This window comes from Desmodus rotundus, chromosome 1 (assembly GCF_022682495.2).
Source record: "Desmodus rotundus isolate HL8 chromosome 1, HLdesRot8A.1, whole genome shotgun sequence".
Lineage (NCBI taxonomy): Eukaryota > Metazoa > Chordata > Mammalia > Chiroptera > Phyllostomidae > Desmodus > Desmodus rotundus.
Window position 1 is genome coordinate 51893257 of NC_071387.1, and position 20848 is coordinate 51914104.

The window sequence follows — 20848 nt, forward strand, 5'->3', positions numbered from 1 at the left end:
GCAGGTCACCGGGGTGGCAGAGCTGTGGTGGCCACTTTCCCATCGGCACCTCCCGCTGCTTCTCTAGTCCTGAGCGAGCAGGCCAGAGGACCAGTGTCCCGCACGTCTGGATACCACAGACACAACAAATGAATGCATTCATGCTTCCTAATAAATCTGGCCTACAAATGTAAACAAAAACATGAAAACTTTGAAATGCACTGAATTTTAGAGAGGGGTGCCACTTACAGGAGGTCATTACTCCAACCCAGTAATTTTAGTCTCTCAGGTACAAATTTCATAACCCACAAGTCAACTCTTGTTACAAAAGTATTTTTTAAATCTCTACCTGCAGCTCCCATTCTGCTGGTGAGCAGGAAATTGAATAGCTGTTACCTGGGTAAAATAGAATTGGATTGGGAGGAGGAATTTTTATTTTTACTTTATATACTTCTATATGATTTTATTATTTTATGAGAAAGGGTCCAATCTTTCTAACTCCTAATGAATCTTCTTTGGACCAGCTCCAGATAAACTCTGTTATTTATGGAAGGGCAGCTGGTTGATGATGATTTTCAGGATATTCTAGGTTCTCCCAGCAGAACGTGGCAATACTATGTTTTCACCTTGTAAAATCAGATGCTGACTCAATCATCTACAGACTATGGTGAAGAAATCGGGCCTCTAATAAGGTAGAGAAATGCTCTAGTGCCAGAAAGTAGAATTCAATGTAAGTTTCAATAGTGATGGGAGTAGAGGAGGGGCAGGCTGGGAGGTGGTCCTCTCCAGTGGCTCAAAATCAAGGAACAGCAAGGACAGGGGCCAGCCAGAGTGGTGAAGTGGACAAGCCCTGGGAGTGTCCCCTCTCTGACTCCTTCATTTGTGTGGCACTGCGAAGTAAAAGTATTCTATGCACGAGCATGGCTTGCTGTCTCACTGGTCCTAAGCTGTGTGGCATTTTGGATTCTGCAAATCATTCAGGATGGCCCTGTGGCATCCTCAGTTTAATTGCCTGGGGCTGGGCTTATTGCAGTGATAGCACACCTATCAAGCAAATAAACCATCCTGTCTCTGCAATACAAACAGTGTGATTTCCTGCCCCTAGGATGTGCTGTTTCGTAAGGTTTCCCCTTAGACATTCTGTGGTCTTGGTTTGCTGCCAACTACCACACTGAGGCCTCTGCATTCTAAAGACCACAGGACTACTCCTCCAATGCACAGAACCTGCTGGTGTCAATCATCTGAATAACCATTCGGGCAAAGCAAACAAACAAACAAACAAACAAAAAACAACACCCGAGGCACTCTGGACCACTGAGAAGTATTTCTGCAGAATAGGGACAGCTGCTCCTGCTTGTAAATTTGGGAAATTTTCTAGAAGTTCCTGTTATAGATTGTATCCTACTCTTATCAGGCACCCAGAGATTTTTTTTTAAAGGAATATGCTTAGTATTTGTTAACTCGAATCAGTCTCACCAAATACACCCTTTTGTAATAAGACGTAAGAAGTCAGGTAGGCAGCATTCACTTGCGATGGTTGAAGCAGAAACATTTCATGGCTCTTTCTGGTTCAGGACACCATTCATTCTCGTGCCCAAAGTGAAGCTGGAACACAGTATTTGGGGTACCTTTCAGTAGAAATGTGTAATTTAAATGCTCCCCAGCTTTAGATAACTCCTGGGTAGATTTGGAATTTTAAGCCATTAAGCTCTGATAGAAAGGTGACTCTGGACCCAGACTAGTTTTATTTTATCAGCATTATAATAAGTGATCTGAGAGCAGATATATAAATAACCACTACAAAAATCAAGAAATAGAACGTTGCCAGCACTCAAAAGCCTCCAGCTCTTTCCTGCCAATGTTTTCTCCTTTTCAAAGGTAAACAATATACTACGGTAGGCTTCTCCATTTTTAAACTTTATAAATGGAATAATGTAACATGTATTCCTTCATGTCTGGCTTCTTTTTTCCATCTGATGTTTGTGAGATTTATCATCAATGTTACTTATGCTTGGTCTAATTCACTGTGTGGTATTTCGTTATATGAATAACTCATAATTTCTTGACCCATTACACATTTGAAGAAAATTAGTTGTTTTCAGTTTGGTGGGATTATGAGTCTTTTTTTTAGATCAAAAGGATCTTACACCCCCCCCATTTAAATAACAATTCCTCTATCTAATACGCATAATGAAGTGTTCTGAGAATAGGTAGACATATTGGGTTGGTCAAAAAGTCCATTTAGTTTTTTCTGCAAAAGACACATTTTTCATTTTCACCAATAGCTTTACTGATTTGGATATTTTGAATATGTTGCTGCCTCCCACTATTAGCTGCTGGTGGGTAGAGGCCAGGGCTGCTGCTAAACATCTTCCAATGCACAAGACAGCCCCACAGCAAAGAATCATTTGGCTAAAATGTCAACAGTACAGAGAAACTTCCCAAACCCCTTCTGACATGTTCGATCAGTCACAGAACCTTCTCCATACACCGCACAAATCTTTTTTTGGTTTCAGTTGCGTTTTTACCTTTCTTGAAATAATAAAGCATAATATGCTGAAAATGTTGTGTATCTTCTTCCCTCTTCAATATTAAAATGGCTGCACCAATTTTGATACGTTTTTTAAAGGCTATGACAACTGCCACAATATGATCTAACAAAATTGTTTCAAGTGAAGTTAAAGACAGCTAAACACCACCAGAGCCATCCTACGGAAAAAAAGCTAAACAAACTTTTTGGCCAATATTAATGGGCAACAATTAAAATGACAGAGATGTAATGATACGTTAACATAAGTGCTTAGTGTTGTATTTGTAATTTACATTCCAAGTTTAACTTCAGGATGATTCCTTGGGGTATAAAATATTTATCTGCCCAAAGTGCATCTATAATTAATATGGCAATTGCTAAGGGAGGGTTTCCAAATAATCAAATATCATTTTGCTAAGAAATCAATTTGCCACATTATTTAGGATTCTTTAAAGTCTTGATTTTTCTGTCTGTAAAATGGCAGTCTTAGATCAAGTATACAACACTTTTTTAAAGTCTTTTTTCAGTTAATTGGCTTCTAGTGGTTTGATTAGAGCAATTGAAGGAGTTACAAGTTGGTTCAAAATTTCACAGTAGAGTTCTGCCATATAGCCTCCCCACACCAAATCTGCAACGTATTGGCCCCTAAATTTGGCTTCTAGACATGTGTGTAGAAAATACACATGTATGAGAAAAATAGAATAATCACACAGATAAAATGTTCAAGAGGAGTCATTAAGAATTATTAGTAATAGCAGAAGCAACCAAACTTATATAGTATAATCTTTAGGTATAATTAATTATAAGGGAACTGGTTCCTTAGCTCATATAACAAATATTTGTTCACTAAAGTATATACCAAGTACACTGGGTATTCCATAATGATTAAGACAGAGCCCTGGGGTTCTCCCAAACTCACCTCCACCCACCGTCACTCCGAATCTACAGCTACATAAGGAAAAATCCCCTCCGCAATAAACCGTAAAGGCTGGCTAAGCAACTGCAACACATCAGGCAAACAAGAAAAACCACCACATCTAAGCACGAAGGAAAGGTTGGGATGGTCTCACCATTAACCCAGGCGCAGCAACCCACAGTCAGGAGGGAGCTTAAAACCTGGAGCTTCTCCCTGAGGAACAAGGGTCTTACCCCACATCCAGCACCCAGTTTTTAAGACCTTCACTGAAGAGATGAGCCTCCAAAACACTGAAAACATTTGAAAACCAACAGGGCTCTCATTCTTGAAAACCACGAGTCGTATAGCAAAGCTGAAATGGTCTTAAAGGGCTCACACGCTGGGACTCACCAGCCCCCCCCCGGCCAGTGCGGTGGGAGCACATTGCACCCAGACTTCGGTCATTTGCTTATATTGAAGTGTTGGCCCGAGAGGCAGGCATTTAACACGTGCACTTACATTTACTTTAATTACTGATATATATGTGTCCATATATATCAGTGGGACACACCTTCCTTCCCACATACCCAGTCATGCCCAGGATATTTCCAGTCTCAGAGCTAGCGATAAACTGGTGCAAAAGAGGTCATCAGCATGGGAAGCTATTAGGTCTAGGGGCCCTCAGACCGAATACTCTGCTGGCCGCCCAGCTGTGTCAGGGTGAGCGGACCCCTCCTCCTGGCCCAGACATTGTTGCAAAGAACAGCAGACCAGAGTCAGACGACAGAGCTCTCTCACTCCCTTCCCTTGATTTTAAGGGACATTCACAGTTGTCTGCAATTGAACAACAATAAAGTAATTAAAAAAAAAAAGGGTATTAACCTCAGCAACGCGGTGGCCACACTACTTATCCTGGTGACTCACACCTGATCTGTGCCTTAGCCCGAAGACAAGTGCCTGCAGTGCACTCCTTTTAGAGACCACAGAGAAAACTAGTCGGTGGACTGAGTGAGTCAGTGAGTGCAAAGTAGCAACATTTCCCAGGCCGAGTTCAAGTCTTAAAATGTACGAGTTCCAAGGGAGAAGAAACTAATAAGAATCCATGATAGTCAGAATATTGTAACCGATAAGTAAACACACTAATCATAAACTATTTAAAATACCTCAGATTTCCAGGAGAAACCAAATATAAAGATCAGGTTAGAAACCAGGAACTCTTTTTTTGGGTATAAAAATTTCCAAATATCTCACAAATGGCGAAGGCTACAACATAAGCATGCCCAGACTGGTCATTCATTTTCTTTCTAGCATAGTATTGTCTTCAATATTGGCTACGGTTCTGTCTCTATTCCTTTTAAGGATATTTTCTGTGTTGAATTTCTATCTTTAAAATAAACCCAAATGAACAGGCTATTCCATGTTCTAGGAGGAGGGCTTATATACTGTGTAGTTTGTCAAAACTCATAGAAATGGACACTAAACATGGCGAATTTTCCTCTATGGAACTATATAATTCAAAGACGGGAAAAAACGGGGCAGAGAATCTTCATAAGTGCATTAAAACGCAAGAAGCTTGGGTGCCAAATATCAATGTGAAGCGACATTAAACAAACACATTATGAACATCCAAAAATCTGGGTTTACAATAGAAATGACAGCTTCTGAAATTAAACAGCACTCAAAGTCACTAATTTTCTTTGAGGGTAAGATTTGTACCCTGCTGAGCTTATAATTTTGTTTTCTCTTTCTGTGCTGTTCATGTGTAAATATTGCCAATTTCATTTGACACAAAAAAAGGAAAACAACTTAATTTTGTCTCTAAGCTAGTGAATGACACAGAGACCACCCCCTACATGAGATAGTGCGCTATTTGCTTTCTGGCAATGATTTGAGGGGGGGAAAAATCAAGCCATTTCAAATGCATTTGTAACAAGGAAACAAATTTATTGATTTTAAAAGACAAGACACCATTTTGTTTTGAAAAACACAAGAAAGCTAGCCTGAGTTCAAGTCTGAAATATTCAGAAAAATCCTACTAATATCTTTAGTATGTTCCAGTCATTTGTTTAAACAACACACTAAAAGTTAATATATATTTTTATAATTATAAAAGTTCCCCAGTTATTGTACAGTACACAATACAAATCGCCCACAAACTATTATTTAGCTCCTGCCAATTTTGAGAGGACATGATATACTAAAAGATTTAGCATTTCTCACAAAAATCACATCAGGAAATACGTATTTACAAAATCAAATACATTATACAAAAAAACCATCACATGTTATTCGGTAAAGATGTTTTTAAATAATTAAAAAGTTTATTCAACTGTAGTCCAAAAACTGGAAAAGAACATTACATTATCTCACACATACACTCTCTACAAAAGTTGCTTACCTCATTTACATAATATATTCAGTCGATTGTAAAATAAATGTTCAAATATCTCCTAGTGTTACTATGTTTCTGTGCTTGTGGGACTGAATAATGAAATCTGCCACTTACTAAGTGAAATTTAAATGATGGCACTTAAAAAAAATACAGTATTTAAAAAAAAACACAATGAAAGAAGTTTTACCTAGAAGGTACGAAAGCCCTGAGTGATAGTAGAATTACTGATTGGTAAGCACTACAATTAACCTAATTAAAAGTTTACCACCCCAGGCACAAATTTCCAAGTTTTCTCAAGGCACTCACTTAAAGTTTCTGTAACCAACACACTGGTCACCACCATAGGTCCCAATTGATGATGGAGATGAGTAGAGAAAAAAATTTGCTTTGGTACAAAAGATGCTTTTTAAACGGATAAAATTCAATACCTCCTTTATTGGGTTATTTAAAATTGTGGTTAGCAGGTTTAAACAAGGCAATCATTTGTTCAAAACTATTAATTCATTGAAGGAACAATTTACTTGGTCAGCAACAGTCAATGGGAGTTTTTATTTTCTCTTTCCTCCCCAGAATCAAAATTCCTCTAACAATGATTTGTTGTCCTCATTATTGAGCTACATACACAATTCTTACCAAAGATTTCATTACTCAGGGCTTCCAATCCCAACATCGTAATTTATTTAAAGAACAAAGGAAAGAGGGAAAGAAAGAATCAAATACCAGAACCAATAATAGAAGAGACAAAACACATTTTTGAAAATAACATGTTACCAATTACTTCAAACAAAAGGAAAAAATCCTAGGCAGTCACTTTGTAAGTGGCTTTTACTATTTAAGTAAAATTGGTAAACTAAACTCAGGTCTACTGGCACATAAAATCACTAGCAGCAATGATCAGAGCATGCAAACTGAGAAGCATTTACAGTAAATCATCATGAAGAATTCAAAAGAAGAGAGTTAAATTAAAACCCTTTGAGTATTGCATGTTAACACATGAGTAATTTGCATGGTTTGACCTCCTCAACTGCCTAAAAAGCCATGTTTACGGCAAACTTGCACTAGGCTACGGATGTCCTTTCACCAGACATCGGAGTGGGCCACACTCTCACGTGCACCCGGCTAGGGCAGCGCGAGCACATTTGCAGACGGCGCTGCTCGCCTGTTCCATCGCGCAGGGGACCTGGGAGGCCAGTGCACGCGGAGCGCCCCGTGAACAAAGTCGGCAACTGTGTGAGCAGACTGGCATTTACAGACACCAGAAGCAGTAGTTAGAGCATCTCCTGACAGATGAGCTTAAGATCAAGTGCTTTGCTCTCCATTCTACCTATATATAATTTTTTGACAAAGTATTAAACTTTTGGAGCATAAATGACATTATGCCCTGTGTGAAATTCCCAAACAGTATGTTATGAGAGATCTAACTCCAGATAGATTACCTGCCCCCAAAGAGTTCACCTTTTCTTTAGCCACTCAAACTCATTTCTTCCTAAGGCTTCACTTACAATTGTACTTTCTAAAGCTAAATAAATGAGATCTTTTGTTTTGTTTTGTTTTAGAAAAAAAGTAACCCTTCCTTTCTCATACCTTGTAAAGGCAATCTAGGTACTTCCGATGTGCAGAGATCGGTTATGACATGGGTCTACAGGCCCATGGCTGTCCTCCTTTTCCAGAGTCATGCTGTGATGCTAGAAAAGTCGATTTTGTTTCTGTAAACAGTACACTTACTTAGATGGCAGTGAATATTTGGGAATAAATATATCAAGCCCTCTTGAAGAAAATTAAGAGTTGTATATAAAATGCAAGTGTTCAGCATGAAAACACTTTCTCTTCCTACCCCCCCTTTAAAAAAAACAGCATAATTAGACATTTGGATATAGAGTATATTTTGTCAGTCTAAGTCTAAATAAAGGACCCAAAAGGCTTTTGTCCCCCGCTGCCTATCTTACAAAGCTCAAAGGGTTAGGACAAGGCGTTACGTCAGAGGGGTTTTCTAACTCTAGAACTAAGCACTGAATTAATGCTTCTATTCCAGTTTTTTTAAAAAAATCATCAAACTTGCAGAAATACTAGGATTCCATCAATTGATTTTTTCTAACCATATACGTGGAGGTTGATCTGATCTAGTGACAAGCCCAATTTTCAATAGAACTGCATGACCACCTCTCCCCCTGTTCCGGTGCGGTTCACACCACTCGCAAGGTCTGGTCTGATTTTCTGATGGCTGCTGTTGCCTCACCAAGACCGAGGGGGAGGGGAGGCTGTAGCGAAGGTCAATTTGCTGTATATAACCACTGCCTCAAATACACAACGGTGACTTGCCAAAGTGTTCTCACTTTGTACTTGCGCCCACACGGGGAGGACCAACATCACAGTGACACACGTTTGTTTCCTTTTACACGAATGTTTCAAGCACAGCATTACTTTAGACATCTCAAATATATCATCTGAAGACTTTTTAATATTTGAAAATGCATCACGTTTAGCACTTCTAGAGAGCGCAGCCATGTAAAAAGGTTCACGACCACAGTAATGAAACCGTATTCGCTCCTGAATGACTTGGACAGCATTCTACCAGAACGTGTTCATTTTCACTCATCTACTACAGATCAAAGGCAGTCGACGTCGCACACTACTCATTATAGTTATGCAGTGTTAAAACCGTTTTCTAAATGTTACTTTTGTTTTTAAAGTACACCATCTAAAGAGAGGTGCGTGAACCGTGCTATACAGTACAAGAAAAAGCACAAAAAGGAAAGCAGATTTCTGAAAAGGCAGTAAGACTTATACAGTCAGTCCAAACATAGTTTGGAGGAAAATCCTGAAAAAGTGACCAGCTACTTAATATCCAAAAAAAATTGTTTAAGTTGGATCCTGTGTTCCAAGGCAATGGTTCTCCCATTTCACCCTCTTGTTCACTGGCTTTATGAATGCAAATCTTTTGGGTATGATTCTCAAAGCATGTGTGAGGACCAAACTACTCACAATACTCAATCCTATTACGTGAAAAAACCTTTCCTGTAACTTAAAAACAGCCAGCACACTTTCCTTACGTCTCTCCTCACTGAAAGTGCATCACTTGGTCTATGTAGATATTTTTCATGACTAGTGTTTGATTACGATGCCAAGAAACATTAAGAAGTTCTTAAAATGTGTCCTTGTCACTTGTCAATAAACCTGCTGAGAGCATTAGTGTCTAATAGTACTTAGAAAAGTCACAGTTTCAATGAGTGAAAAAATGGAACTAAAATGTCTGATAGTTAATTATAGTTGCTCCAATCTGCTCAAATGTATAAATTATGTTTGTGTTTTCTAATGTATTTCACAATTCAAGTTCAAAATTGTTAAGATCTTTGTGATTGTATATGTGTGCGTGTCATTGCGGACTAGAAATAGCAGGAAGTAGCATAGATCATAGAAATTATTTGTCTACTGGTCAGAACTGTCTACACTAATAACAAAGATTAATGTTGCTAATTGTATTCATAATGGAGATCAGAATATTTTTAGTTTCTCAAGTTGAAATGTAATAATATTTATTAATTCCCAATCTGTCCAAATTTAGAACAAACCATTAACAATTGAAAGAAATGTTGAATCCTGGAGGATCCCCAATCCCTAACTTTAATTAATCTAATATTCCCATATTATCAGATTCCTCTAACAAAACAAATATATCCAACATTAAATTAAAGGAAACAATGATCATAAATACATTTAAGATTGTTCAATAAACAAGATGATAATGTAAATACATTTGGTCCAATGAAGATATACTATAGTTCTTGGGGTGGTGGACAGGGTGAGGAAGGCGAAAAAATTCAGAAAGGAGAGTCAGATGCAGAGTGTTTCTGTCATTTCTTTGATTTAAATTTACCTGTAAATGTTTCCTAATGCAAAATGAAGTAGGTACAGTCTTTGGAGCTTAAGGTGTCTTGCTTGCCTTTTTTTGTGTATGTGATGGTACAAATTCATTGCCTTTTTGGGAGAAAAAAGGGGGATGATCATTTAAAAGATATTTAGATAAAGGTGATAAGCTGGTAAAAGGCTTTCAAATATATGAGTTGTATAATACAAAATTTGAATCAATTAAAACAATTACATCTAAAACACTTAAAGTTTACCTAAGAAACCTGTTGATCTTAGTTATTTGAGTAGTCTAAGGCAATCGAGCAACAGCAGTTGAAATACCCTGCCCATTACCCAATAAGCCATTTGGTATTTTTAACTTTACAGATTGGCTCACCCTCTTCTTTCCATCCCACCCTCCACCCCAATAAAACAGGAAAGATAAACATCTTGAGTTTAATATAGGCCCCATTAAATAATCTGTGAATCATTTTGTGCTTTCCTTTTTTTTTTGGCTTTATGTATTTATTCTTCTTGATTAGCTTTTTTAGAACTATTTAAATGAATGGATTTGCCTGCTTTTTGTTGTTGTTGTTAATAATTTGAGTGCTTAAAAGAACCTTGGCTCTTCACGTCAATGAACACGGGGAGGGGTGTATCCACTCCAGGATCGCACCTTCTGACTCTGTGGCCGACTCCTGCCTGCGGGCACCCATGTGCGTATGGACAGACACCACGGCACACAGACAGACATTTAGACTGAAAAGATGCACTTCGATAAGTACCTACTTATTTTAACTGTCTTAAATTATAACTAGAAAAGAATGATCTAACATATATATGATTTTATGTAACAAGTTGGTAATTAGAGCTAGCCTGCTATTCCACATTTTTAAGCAATCTGATTATATAATCAAGTAATATTCGGCTCTAAGAACAAAAAATAGGTTCACGGTCACTCAAAGAGGGAAATTGATTTTTTGTCTTTTTGTTTTGCTTTACTTGCCCACCATTTCCTTTGAAGAACATGTAACCTGTCCTTACTTTGAAAATCCGAAAATGACAGGTACAACTTGTCAAGTGGATTGATTGAAGAGGAATTGACATGACCAAAATAAGCCTTACTAAACCTTAGCTTCAGTTCTGTTTTAAGGCACCATGTTATAGCCGAGGTACGATGATCCCTGATGTACATTCTTCGATGGCACTGGTCCATCCGGCCACCTACCCAAATCCTACAGAATTGGGGATAAGCAACAGTACGGTGTGCCAGTTACACTGCCTTCAGGTTCTGTTTAAAATTTAAATCCACATACTTTAGAAACCAGGAAATATTTTTGAAGGAAATAACGATATGCAGGTTGCTACATTCCTTGCATTCTATAAATTTTCTTTTATAATAGCAGCATGTTGAACTACTATTAGGAAAAAGACCTGGAATAAAAGAAAGTCATCCAAATGGAATGGTTTCCTGTACGTCCAGCTCAGCATAAGTAGCATGTACACTTAAAAAAAAAGTCAAGTCATTTTTTTCAGCTTCAGTATCTAACTATAACAGCCCCACTCAACAGCAGAATGCATCTGTGCAGTGGTCCCAAATACAGAATCAGTAGTCATTAAACAGAGGAATTGGTATGCAAACAGCAGTTAAAATTCAATGTTTAACGGAAGCTTGCATTAACATGATTTAATAATTATGTACACAAATTATGTACATATTAGCATAATCTCTTGCATTTCTGTCATTTACTCTGAACTGATAAATGCACAGCTCAATTTTTCTTCAGAGAAAAAATAGATGACCTTCCCAACCCTCTAGCACTATAATAAAAAGGCTCTGTATTCTTTCTCCATACTCCAAAATGTTATCAAAATAGTGTCTTGTAGTTCTGTCCAATGAAAAGCACCTTTCAAAAGCAAATTCGATGCATCTGCTGCCAAATGGGCATGCCTCCAGTGTAAATCAAAGAAATTCATTTCTTTTGATATTTCACAGAAGTGCATCTAATTAAAAACTTACACATGAAATACACCGAGACTAACAATCAACAATAAAATATTTTAAACTACAAAAATGTAAATTATTTTTAATTTTAAGAAAACAAAAATATTAAGTGTTGTAAAAATCCTTCTTGACACCTGAAACTAAGAAAAAAAAAAACTCTTATTAAGAGGCAAATCATTTGTTTACATTAAAAAAAAAAGATCTGGCAAAATACATACACCCATTCCATTTCACAACTCCAGAAAGGTAATGTTCAGCACAGAGAGAATTTGACAACAGTCGACCTTCAGGCTTATTAAATTTTCAACTTAAGCCCAATATCAACAGGGTTAATGTTAGCTGGAAAAATACACTTTAATATTCCTTAGACTGCAGTGTAGGTATTTCCTGTAGCGCTGCATTGTCTGATAGTCTGAGTACTTGTGACGATGTGCTCGCTGTGAATCGGATTCAGGAGGCTCGGTTGCACGCTGCTCTCAAGAACAGGCTGCAGACAGCCCACTGGAAATGCCTGGTTCAGCTCGGTTTTCTCTCTTTTGGCTTGAGGTTCTGAAGAGTCATCTAGTTCTTCATCCATTTCACTTTCCACTTCACTGCCTTCATCTGCACAAACAAATAATACCAAGACTGATACCAAAAGGCAGATTGGAAAGTGGCAATCAAACATGCTTTAGATACACTTTAACAAGTGAGACCTATCATGACATGATACCCTGTATAAGCACGGGCCACTGTACAGACTTTTTGGTGCACACGAATGTGTTAGATCACGAGTCAAATAGGCCTTTAACTTTCACTACAAAAAATGATAAAGGCAGAGGCAGTAGTATCAGATTAAAAATGCACAATGAATTTCCATCCCTGGCAACACTGATACTCACTGTTAATAGCTGGTATTCATTTCTGAAAATTAAATGTATTAAATATAGTAACTGTAACCTCTAAATTTTAATACATTTTATATTAACTAAAACATAATTATAAAGGAATACCATTTAATTTTTCCAGCCGCACAGTTACTATTCAAAAGTAGAGAGAGAAATGCTCACACAGCTTTACTATTGTGTAATATTCTCTTCAGAAGAGTGCAGAGAATACCTCTTCATGAGTGATCATTTTTAAACAGTGAGGAATATATTTTTGCCTTAAAAATCTTTCTACTTCACCTTCAATATATTTTACTATTTACCAAAAAAAGAGACAAACGTATAATCACATCAAATACCTCATCTATAATTAAAATACTCATATATCTATACTTATTGTTATATTTTTGAGTTACAGTGACTTGTAGAAGCACAATCAAATCTCCATGATATTCTCTCCTAGGGCATATCATGTACAAGTAGCTCTTCAGTCAGATAAAGCTGGACTCCCTAAGGTTGAGTCTAGTTTTACCATCTGGGCCACATCTACCGCAGAAGTCCCTGCGAATCCTGCGAATGCAGCTCTTAATAGCATTGCACCCCTTGACTTTTCTTATTATCAACTGGGGCAAAGACGGCTCCAGAAAACATGGGTTAGGAGTAACAGGGACTTCCACATACAGTTGTGCTGTACACAGTTGCCAGCAGCAAAATCTCCTGAGAAATGGTGTATGTAATTCAAAAGGTAGAGTTCAGATATAATGACTAGAAATGATGTCTGTAAAGCATCATTAAGTGATAAACACAGAGGAACTCTTAGATGAGGCAAAAGATGTCTTGTCCATATATTTTATATGGGAAATGGACTTGATAATATCAGATTTGTTAGAACAAGCACATTTGAAGGGCTGGGGGCTGTAGGGAGAAGGATACACGAAGGGGGCAGACACTTGCTTCATCAAGAAGGTATAATTGAAACATCTGTGTGATACTTTTTTTGGTTAATGCATTTATTTATATACATTAACAAAAAAAGGAAGGATCCTCACACAAAATTCTTAATGGTGGTGGTCTCTGAGAGTTGTGACCATGAAGTTTCACTTTCTATAGTTTCTAATTCTCTGCGTTACTTGAAATTTTTTACGGAGCTATTATTACTTTTACTATCAGGAAAAACATTAAAATTCCCATTTTGTAGAAAGAGTCCACAAAAAGTTGAAGTTTTCACATTCCAGCTGTAGGCTCTGATCATGCCCTTTGGCTGTTAGCTCCAGAAGCATCAGGTCCGGGTGTGGATGGGATCGGCCGGGCCACACCGAGAACGTGAGGTAGATCCTGTTGCTTCTTAGCCCTTTCTCTGCCTACTTCCCTGTGCCTGAGAAATAATGTCAAAATAATAATAGTATGCAAAACAAAACAAAATAAAAAACACCACTGAAAAGGAAAAAAAATCATTTCAAGGTGGTAGGCCAGAGAAGAGAATGTGAGGGAAGTCCTGTCCTCTGCCCACTGCAGGCGGGAGCAGCGGCAGCGGGGTGAGGCACTGAACAGACGCCAGTGCTCCAGGCCACTTCTGTGCGGCCCACGCAGGGGCGACAGGGCGCCTCTGGACAGGCTACAGAGCATTCCACAAAAGCGAGCCCTTTGTCTGGTTCCTAAGGGCAAATAATTCCATAGATGTTTTATACACCTATAAAGACTCAAAGACATTTCTGGGAAACCTGCTTGTGATTACGAACACTTGGTGTACAAAAATGAAAATTTGGTGCTGCTGGAGTGTACAGAAGACGCTGTTTTGGTTCAGCACTTTACAAAGAAGACTGGCTGTCATTCAGTGTTTGGCCAAGTAGCAACACTCCTACTGCACCTCTGGGCACCCAGGGACAACACCCCAAATTTGGGTTATGAGGTTTTGGGGTCAATGCGCCATCAGGGTTGCCTGACGTTAGACATGGGTTTCAACTGCCACCATTCTTTCTCTGAAATTATAAATAACCATCATCTGTTAGCTGACGTCCTTTTCTGAGGGTTATCCGGTTACGCAAATAGAGTACGTACTTGCAGCAACAGTATTATTTGGGCTACTGTTTTCTGCTTTTCCTGCTTTGCTACCATGTATGTTCCTCTAACAGGAATGAATGCATCCACAGTGGGTAGAGACTGATAGGAGTGCAACACAGGAGTGCTGTGGGGTCACAGGTGATGTTCCCTAGGACACTAATGCTTTCTACCGCCGAGGAGCCCAGAAGCTGGACCCAGCACCCTCGTACAGCGCGCTCCAGAAAACAGCTCTCCCATGCACACTCCCCAAGCCCTTCCTCTCGCCTCAGGTGCCCACTGGCTCTGGCTGTGCCCCGGAAGGGCTGACTGTGTTGTTCTTACCAGTCTTTGTGCATATTGTCTCTGACTATGGAACTCAATTGCTTAAAACCTTTTTTTGTTGTTGTTTTTGAAGAAAGGCCTACATTTTCTACAGTGTTTGTTCATCACAAGTTTTTATAATAACTAGGTTGTTATTTTTATAGGAATGTTTTTTGCTTGTATTTGATCTATTCTAACCTTATTTCCCCCTAAACCCTATTCCTTTTACTCTGGCTTTGTAGAGCAAAAGTTCCTTCGGGAATATATATCCTATTCACATTGGAGTGGCAATGCTGGTAATAAAATTTAAGAAGAAAAAATAGGGACAACTGTGATAGCATAAACAAAGTATTAAAAATTTAAGAACATATGTTATCCTTTTCATCTATACCGCTACTGATCTTGCTTTCACAGTAAACATCATTGCTCTTTTTGAGTTATTTTTCCACAAGTGGTGATAGGGAGGCTGAGGAATCTTTTTTCTTGCCACGTAGGCCTTGAATAAAAATATTTTGACCAATTTTATCATTTTTCTCTAGGACTCTGGAGATAGAAATAATTTGTTACTTATAATGAATTTCAGGCAAAAAGTCAAAATGAGCTTGTAAATTCAATGAGCATTTAAATTTAATTCTTGCATTTAAGGCACCTCATATAAAGAAAGCATAGAAACGGAGAAACAGTGAAGGATCCCAAAGACACGGTCATGTTCATCTAGGAATGTATGCTATTTCCACAGAATATGAGGTCGATGGACATACACCACATTTCCTTCTATGGGAATTTCCTGGTTAAAGAAAGTCCTTGACAATGTACATTATTTTCAATTCTTACCTTTATCCAGATTTCCAGGAGACACAGCATTTAAATCACCAAACTGCAAAACAACAACAGTCATTTGTGCAAAAGTTACTGCCAGGCAGAATAAAATAATATTCTCAGTCTGTGGTAACAAAAGCACCACACTATGACTTTTTCAAACTATAAACTAGTGACCGTTTTGCTCTCTAACTACACAGGTCATGTAATTTTTCAATCAAACTTGCCACATTCGAACAGTTTAAATTGTGTCACAATTTAGCTGTCTTAGCCACTCTGCCAAAGGATAACAATTTTCTCTGCCTTCCACGTTCCATTTTACTTTTATTATTTTAACGTAGCAGCCAGAAGTAGGGGCCTGGCAGCCAGGATGAACAGGGATGTGGAGGAGTAAATGTGGGAGCACTGACGAAGCAGGGTTCATCAGTGAAACTCCCCGGCCCAGTCTGTGAGTCCCCTGCGGTCTCCACTAGAAAAACATGGTCCAGCTGTTCAGTTGAATTGTTTTTTAAGCTTTTATTAGTTAAAATGAAAAACATAACAGGAACCCCAAAGTTGAGTATTTACTTTTATAAAAAGACTTTTCTATGTGTAATTTGATGTTCTTATTTAATAGGATAGTGGGGTTCTACTTTAAAAAAAGAAAGGCATCTGGTCACTACTAACGCGCAAAAAAAAAAAAAAGCTTAAAATAAACAATAACCTTGAGCCTAGACTTTAACTTCTACTTTGGTTCAAGAAGTTGATGATGATTTTAAAATGAGAAAATACATTTTGAGTCTCAGGGTGAACAAAGATGAGTACACTAATTAAAAAATTGAAGAGCAGGGATAACAAAATGAATCAGAAAATGGTGAAGTAAAACCTAAGCTCATCCACTTTTTAAATGGCAAACATTACATTTTTTTTAAAGCTGAAGATCAGAATAAGTCATTATTAGAAATTCAGATTTCTCAAGAGACTTAAAAAGGTGAGACAGAAATTCTACTTACATTCAGAAGTTTGCTTATAAAGAGTTCCATGATAGGAGTATTTTTTTCATCTACAAGGTATGTCTATAAAGTAATAAAACTGATCTTATTTTGCAAACATACACATTTTTAAAATCCAAACATGTATTGTTCTTCATAGTAGCTACCTTGGGAGCTTATACATTTATTCCAAGGTCCAAGGTCCTGGAATTCCTCTTTGACAATTTCAAGAGTCAGTTAACGTGTTCTTCAAGAAAGCCCACCTTCTTATTCTACATCAACTGTGACTCCAAATGACGCTCCCAATTTTATTCACTGCAGTTGGTCCTCGGATGATTCCTGACTTCTCACCAAGATCAAATTCATGTCACAATTTAAGGTATTCAAAATAATATCATTATACTATTTATTATTTCTTAGCAGTTCAGAGGCAGTTTAAAAAGAGGCATTCCACAATATTTTAAGCCATAACGGCATTACTGGAACAAATGTGTGGCCTTCCTAGGTGACTGCTTTGAAGGGGACAAGGGTCTCCCTGACATATAACTCTAGTACATTTGGGAGACTGTCCCATTACTTTATAGGTGCATCCCTTAGGGACCCTGAACTGTCATTTTAAAGTAGGTCCTGATCATGAGTCAAAATAAAAAATGCAGAGTTCAAATTACATAAAATATCTTGAATTAAAGAATATAATACAAACAACAAAAAATCAATGAGACTCTTTATTTTGGGTATTATTTAAATATTATAGAACTACAAACGAAGCATTTCTAAAGCTAAGGGATCATTCATTAAGTTATTTCTAATTGATACAACTCAATAAGATTTTTGTTTCTTTTAAATAAGTACTTAACAATTAAGATCCAACTCTGGAAACAAGTTGGCAGTGATGATTCTAAACATACCTCCGTATTTATAAAAATAAATATTCCACTAATAATCTGAGACTAAATTTTCATTGCATTGATGAACAATGATGTCACACAAACTGAAACACCATACTCTGGACATATTTGGAATATTTCTTTAAAAGAAACACTGCTTTTAGTTGCTGTTTAACTGAAAATATGACAATTTCCTCAACACAAAGATCTTCCTTAGAAAGTCTCTGCTTAATCTAAGTGGATATATCTGATTATTCAGGATGCCAAAAATAAAGGCCAAAACAATTGAAATTGAAGCAATTGTTATTATGATTAGCAAAAATACATTTGCACACTAAATTCTGTGTGCTTGTGGCTGCACACTGTTCTGAACACCATTACAGATCTTAGAGACACTGCCAACGCTTCTAGGTATCTCTAGGACGACAAAATTTCACCTCAACAGCAAATGGAGAGAGTAGATTTAAAATTAAAATATCTTATAAATAAGGGGTAAGATTTAATATCCTATATAGCTAAAGATAAAGGTTTTTATATACATTTTACATGTGAGTAAAGAATATACATGTAATTAAGGAAAAAAACCCACCATAATAATCCTCTAGGTAGCTTGAGTAAGATTAGAGAATCAGCTCGTTCACTCATTACTCAATAAATATTTATTGCGAATTCACTATGTGCTAGACACTGTGCCAGCCAGTTCCAGTCAGCTCAATCTGAAAGTATTCCCTCTTTCTAGAGGTGGGTATCAGAAGTTGCTTGTATTATGAAGGTAGGTAGTTTTACAAAAAAAAAAAAAATGAGGAAACCTAGAAACCCTTGAATTTTTAGAAGTACAGGGTTATTAGAAAGGGAAATCAAAATAAGTAAAAAATAAAATAATAAAGTAAAAACAAAAAGAAAAGAAAAAAGAAAGGGAAATCAGTCGCAGCGTTTTGGAGCGAGCCGGAAGAAAGACACCACCCATGGCAGGGAGGTCTGCGAGTGGGCTTTGAGGAAGACAGCGTCAAGACGGGGACCAGAGGACGAGCTCCTGGATTAGGCCAGCAGGAGCCAGAAACAGAAGAGGAGGAAAAGATAAACAGTCTGAATGCAAACTTGGAGGTTTGTACGAAAGTGCAGAGATCACTGTAAAGCTGTAACTCCAGAAAGGGAGAACACGTTGCTTTCTAACTTCCCCACTGCCCAGGGGATCGGAGGGGGTACCACTCACTGAGGTGGCATCTTACAGCTTAAGCTTATAAAGAGTACTTCTGTGGTTCAGTATATGATGGGCTTGCTCTCAGATATTAGGACCTTGAGCATCACTTTCTCAATACGGCCTCCTCAGAGAGGCTTTTCCGGCCAGCTCTGAGTATCGCATTTCCTGTCATTCTCCATCATTTCCTTCAAAGCCCCTCATCTAGTATCTGTCTTCCCAGCCCTAATGCCAGTGCAATGAGGGTGGGGACAGACCCTATCTGTCCTCTTCATAACTATATCCCCAAATCTGATGAACATGACCTGATAAACATTAAAGTCTGAATAAATACCAAATGAATATTCCTAATTTTCCTAATTGAAGCCTCACCAAAAACCCCATATATTTGGCAGGGTAGAGAGCTTAGATTTAATCTTACAGCTATTGAAAACAATGAATTGATTTGCCTAACATGATGTCAGAAATACAGTGGTGTTAGATTTGAGACCAGATACTCTGATCTTCAGTTTAGAAACTAAAAAGGGGTTGGAAGGAGGGAGGAGGGAAAGAAGGGGAGTGAGAGAAAGAGGTGGGGTAGAGGGAGAGAGAGAGAGAGAATATACATTCCATACATGGAGGAAAGGAGTATAAATTAAGGGATTTAAAATGTGTTCTTAGAAAGCATATGGCCTTTGATGTATGTAGAATTAAAATTCTGTCAGCTAGACAGAAAAATAGGGAATGCTATGAAAGTAGAAATAGAATGGAACACAGAGAAAACATATCTATTGTTTTTAGGAAAAAAAGATCTGCTATCCTAGAAACCATTTCCTCCACGTCCTGACAAGGGGTCATAACAATGAACACCCTTCTGGACAACAGCAGATTAAAAAAGCGACGGTCAAGTCAGCCAGTGAGAGTTTAGACCATAAATTCATGATAAGACTAGTAATGGCCATGAGGTGTAAATGGGCACCTGCTCAGCACAGCCAATGCAACTACAGACTGGATCGTTGAGAGAAACCCTGATAGTGCCCCTCACCTGTGGCCAAGCAGCTGAGGAGGTTCATTACAGGCCTGTGAGGCCTCATACCTGTTTTTAAGCACAGGCACCATGCGAGAGTCGGGCTCAGGAGGGGCAAATGCAGCTCGCGGGTGCACTGAGAGACCACGGCACATTCAATACAGCAGCAGGAACTCGGTGTGGTGAGGGAGGCGAGCCTCGTACTACAACACTTGGAAAGTGAAACGGTGCAGAGGAATTTATGGAGCCCTGACAGCAAGCAGGAGAGGATTCACAAGAGGCCCAGACACAGAGGCTGAGTTCAGAAGAGGGGAAGAAGTGAGAGTTCAGGGACTGGCGTGAAAACCTTACTCATGGGGTCACTTTCCCTGTGGAAGTTTACCATAGGACAGAAAGATCAGTGAGTAGTCATAGCCACATCATCTCAGGTGGCCAGGCAAACGTTCCCTGTAGGAACTGCATTTTACTGGAACACCTGATAGTATATCCCAATGTGTAGATTTACAGGCACCGATACAATCTCTCTCTCTCTCTCTCTCAAAATGTATGAAAATCATGAACAGGGGTTAGCAAACTTTTTTTTTCAGTAAAGGGGCAGACAGTAAATATTTCAGTCTTTATGGTCCTGGTACAATTATTTAACCACCACTATAGTGCCAAAATACCCATAGACAATAGGTAAATGAGCGTGGGGGGCTGTGTTCCAACAAAATTTTACTTACAGAACAGATGATGGGCTGACCCCTGGCTAGGAGAAGAGCTTATAAACCCTAAGAGATCTGCTGCAGGTCACGAACAGTGACAGCAATGGAAGATTTTGCCTTTAAGGTGTGAAGACTTTGGTGACAGGAAGCATATGGAACCAGAGGCTTTAAGAGCTAGTGGGACTCTGGCACATGGGCAACTGATGAAGGTCACAAGGGAAGAAACACGGGGATGGGAAGCCATTTGGAAGACTAATCTTCCTTTTTTTCAATGGAGGCTTGCACGTATAGCAGTAATGGATCATGGTTGGTGTTTAATTGTGTGAATTAGTGGGTGAACAGTGAAGAAGTCTAGGATGAAAGAGGAGACTGTGCTGAAGGTTGAAAAG

The 20848-nt window shown here is 38.3% G+C and overlaps 1 protein-coding gene across 13 annotated transcripts in view; it reads right to left on the reverse strand.

Moving 5' to 3' along the window:
* Nucleotides 1–6211: 6211 nt before the first annotated feature.
* RFX3 (regulatory factor X3) overlaps nucleotides 6212–20848 on the reverse strand; it is a 274106-nt gene continuing 259469 nt past the window's right edge. For 12 of the 13 annotated variants that reach the window (XM_024555052.4, XM_045191054.2, XM_045191047.2 and 9 more), the window contains 2 exons: nucleotides 15709–15751; nucleotides 6212–12250 (listed from right to left, as the gene is read on the reverse strand). In XM_024555052.4, coding sequence (XP_024410820.1) covers nucleotides 12012–12250; nucleotides 15709–15751 — 282 coding nt within the window. In that variant the 3' untranslated portion in view covers nucleotides 6212–12011. Of the gene's footprint in view, nucleotides 12251–15708; nucleotides 15752–16685; nucleotides 16749–20848 lie in introns of all 13 variants that reach the window. The other variant, XM_053924226.1, reaches the window with a different exon arrangement.